At 38.7% G+C, this 3,922-nt stretch overlaps 1 protein-coding gene across 1 annotated transcript in view; it reads right to left on the bottom strand.

The window, feature by feature from the left end:
* VEZT (vezatin, adherens junctions transmembrane protein) overlaps positions 1 to 3,922 on the bottom strand; it is an 82,120-nt gene that overhangs the window by 42,174 nt on the left and 36,024 nt on the right. Inside the window, exon 3 of the mRNA XM_042781688.1 lies at positions 200 to 360. Coding sequence (XP_042637622.1) covers positions 200 to 360 — 161 coding nt within the window. The remainder of the gene's footprint in view (positions 1 to 199; positions 361 to 3,922) is intronic.

The following is a 3,922-nucleotide window of genomic DNA, read 5'->3' as shown; positions in this document are numbered from 1 at the left end:
ATTAAGTAGTTTATAAACAGGCAGAAATAAAGTCTTGGCAATATAGTGAAGGGTGTGGAAGTGCTTATAAGTTGTTTTTTTTTTTTTTTGTATTTTGTTTTTTGGTGGGGTGCATAGGATAAGGGAAAAGGCAGTTTTAAAAAATCAGTAAGGCAAAAAATAAAAGATTAAACCATAGAGATTTAGCATGCTTTCTTACTTCTGACAGGGTTCTTGTAGGAGTCTTTTGTTGTCCCTCTGTCGTTGTGTATTTTTCAATTTTTGGTGACAAAGAAGAACATATTTCAAAATCTGTGTGTCCCAGATCCTGCAAGTACTGGTAAAGTGGAGAATTCTGAAAGAGATAGATAAATATAGAAACTAAAGCAAAGTTCAAGGTCACTAATATTTCAGAAGTTTTACAGGCCAAAATTCAATACCAAACTACTATCATGACCACTATGTCCAAATTCTTTAAGGCTTTTTCTATAAAGAACTGAATTATCTGTTGCAATGCCATTTGGCGTGAAAACAAAACATCAACAAACAATTCAACAGAGAGGCCCCAAAAAAGGAGTAACTCTAAATAAAACACAGATTTTTTTTTGAGCAAGTACCAGCCTTTTTGGAGTAAAAATAGATTTGGTAAGCAGTATCTTTGCCCAAATTTTTGTATTCTTAGAATAGATTGCTTCAAAATAGTCACAGACAGCTCCTAAAATGACCAATAACAAAAAACAGTTATCACTTAAAGCCAAGAATAATTAAAAAATGATTGTACTATATTGTTCTTAGACGCTGTCAAGTTGGTTCTAACTCCCGGGGAGCCTATGTGTAACAATGAAACACTGACTGTTCCTGAGCCATCCTCACAATTGTTAACTTTGTTTAAGCCCACTGCTGTAGCCACTGCCTCAATCCACTCACCGAGAGTCTTCTTTTTCACTGACCTTTTACTTTACTAAGCAGGATGTCTTCCCTAGGGACTGGGCCCTTCTGGTAAGTACATGAGGAAGTCTCACCATCCTTGGTTCTAAGAAGCATTCTAGCTGTACTTCTTCCGAGACAGATTTGTTCATTTTTCTGGCAGTCTGATAAAATCAATATTCTTTGCCAACACCCTAAGTCCTAATTCCCTATTCATTGTCCAGCTTCCACATGCATATGAAAAAACCAAACTCACTGCTATGGAGTCAATTTTGAATCACAGCAACCCCTCCCTGTGTTTTCAAGGCAGTATCACTATTCAGAAATCCAAGGAGGGGTCGCTATGAGTCGGGTCCGACTTGACGGCACATAACAACAACATCACTATGGAAGTTGATTTCCCAGTCATCCTTCTGAGGAGTGGCTGGTGGGTTTTAACTGCCAGCCTTCTGGTTAGCAGTCAAATGCCTTAGGCACTATACCACCACAGCTATCCCCCATGCATATGAGGAGACTGAAAATACCATGGCTTGGGTCAGGTGCCCTTTAGTCCTCACAGTGACATATTTACTGTTTAATTTTAATTTTATCGTGCTATCATATTCAGTAGGAGCTTTGGTAGCATAGTGCCTAAGGCACTTGACTGCTAACCAAAAGGCTGGTGGTTCAACCCACCAGGCACTCCTCGGATGCAGCAATCTACTTCCGTAATGATACTGCCTCGGAAACCCCAGGAGGGGTCGCTATGAGTCGGGTCTGATTCGACGGCACACAACAACAACAACATCATATTCAGTAATATACCCAAGCACAAATATGTATTATCAATCATATTCCCAACACTGCAAACAAAATTAAAACTCTTCAAAAAGTCACCTTACATTAAGCTGTATCTCATACAAAACATAGGGCAAATGGGAGAGTATAGCCTTAGACCATGGTTGTTAAAAGCAGACGCTGGAACCAAACTGTATAGATTCAAATCACAACTCTGCCTCTGATCAGTCATATAATTTATGGCAATTTATAATCCTGTGCTTCAGTGGTCTAATCTAAAAATAGGAATAATAAATAACAACGAGTTCACAGAATTCTTGAGAGGATTCCTCCACTGCCACTGAATTAATTTTGACTCACAGCAGCCCTGAAGGACATGCTCCACAAGGTTTCCAAGGCTGTAAATCTTTGCAGAAGCAGAATACCATGTTTCTCCTCCTGTGGAGTGGCTAGTGGGTTTAAACCACTAACCTTTTTGATTAGCAGCTGTGTACTTTAACCACTACACCACCAGGGCACCTGGAGAAAATTAAATACATATAAGGCACTGAAAGGGCTCTGGGAGCAGAGTGAAAAGAACCAGACAATGGCCTCCCCTTCATACAAAAAATATACTCTAAGCCCCATCAAACAGAAATACATTGTTGCTACTGGATAAAAAACTACTGGACAAATCTTTTTGGATAAACAGCAAGCTTTAATCTGAATTTTCAGACTTCTCTAAAGCACAAAGTTGGGAACATGTTTAAAAATAAACCTTGATTCTATTTACCAAAATATTTTCCTTTCTTTCTTTTTTAATTGTGATTTGGGTGAAAGTTTACACAGCAAATTCATTTTCCTTACAGCAGTTAATACACACTTTGTTTCATGACATTTATTACAATCCCAGTAATGAGATAGCTCACTTCCCACTTCCTCCCTGTGGATACCCTTTCCCTGTGTCCTTCTTTCCTATGCGTTCCTGCCCTCTGAGCTATCTCCCTGGGCAAATACTGCCCTTTTATCTCCCATGATCAATTGGTCTAAAGAGTGTACCTAACTAGTGTAAATGTTCACCTTATATGCCTGTCTATTGTTTTGCTGAGAGCTCTGGTAGCATAGTGGCCAAGGCACTTGACTGCTATCAGAAGGCTGGCGATTTAAACCCACCAGCCACTCCTCAGAAGGAAGATGGGGCAATCTACTTCCGTAGTGATACTGCCTCGGAAACCCAAGGAGGGGTTGCTATGAGTTGGGTCCGACTTGAAGGTACATAACAACAATAACATTGTTGGGCTGGAAGACACAGGATATTTACCAAAATATTTAATAGTTTAACAAGTCTGTATGTGAGGTGTTTGAGATACAGTAACAATAACAAAAAAGAAAGAAAGAGCTGTGGTAAAAGTATAACGGCATTTTACTTGCATCTCAACTCAATTCCATAATAAACTCTAAAAAGTATTCTTACTGTTATTTTCTCATTCCATAGCAGATGAGGAGGAAACAGGTTCACTCAAGCAAAATCAACACTACGAGATATTATAGCACAATATTCAAAATAAGAAATAGTCCCTCCTCCACTCCCCAGAAGGAAGGTTGGGCAATCTACTTCAGTAGTGAAACTGCCTCGAAAACCCAAGGAGGGGTCGCTATGAGACAGCAGTGAGGTTTTTTTTTTTTTTTCTGTCTAGTAAGGAAGACACCAAACAACATTATTTATAGTTTAGTACAGAGATGCCAAGCAAATTAACAATTACAGGAACATATTGGATGTTATAGGAGCTCTGGTGGCGTACTGCCTAAGGCATTTGACTGCTAACCAGAAAGCTGGTGGTTCAAATCCACCAGCCACTCCTTGGAAGGAAGGTTGGACAATTTACTTCCATAGTGATACAGCCTTGGAAATCCAAGGAGGGGTTGCTATGAGTTGGATCCGACTCAACAGCAGTGGTTTTTTTTTTTTTTTTAATTGGATGTTATGAATCAGAGGAGATGCAACTTAAGTAGATAAAGTCTTTTAGGGAATATAGTATCTCTGAGTCTGAAAGAATTAGGAAGAATAGGAATTTACTGAATCACCAATTTCAGAAATAACATGTGAATGCCTCCTTTTAAGCTATGTATAATTTCTTTTATAAGAAAAATATTCAAGTAATTATAATATATGATCAATCTATATGCTGAGCAAATAATCCGAGAAGCTGGACTATATGAAGAAAAACGTGGTATCAGGATTGGAGGAAGAATCATTAAC

This window comes from Orycteropus afer, unplaced genomic scaffold, assembly GCF_000298275.1.
Source record: "Orycteropus afer afer isolate SDZICR_OR568_19922 unplaced genomic scaffold, OryAfe1.0 scaffold00151, whole genome shotgun sequence".
Lineage (NCBI taxonomy): Eukaryota > Metazoa > Chordata > Mammalia > Tubulidentata > Orycteropodidae > Orycteropus > Orycteropus afer.
Note: the sequence above shows the minus strand (reverse complement) of the source record. Positions and strands in the feature narration are given on the sequence as shown.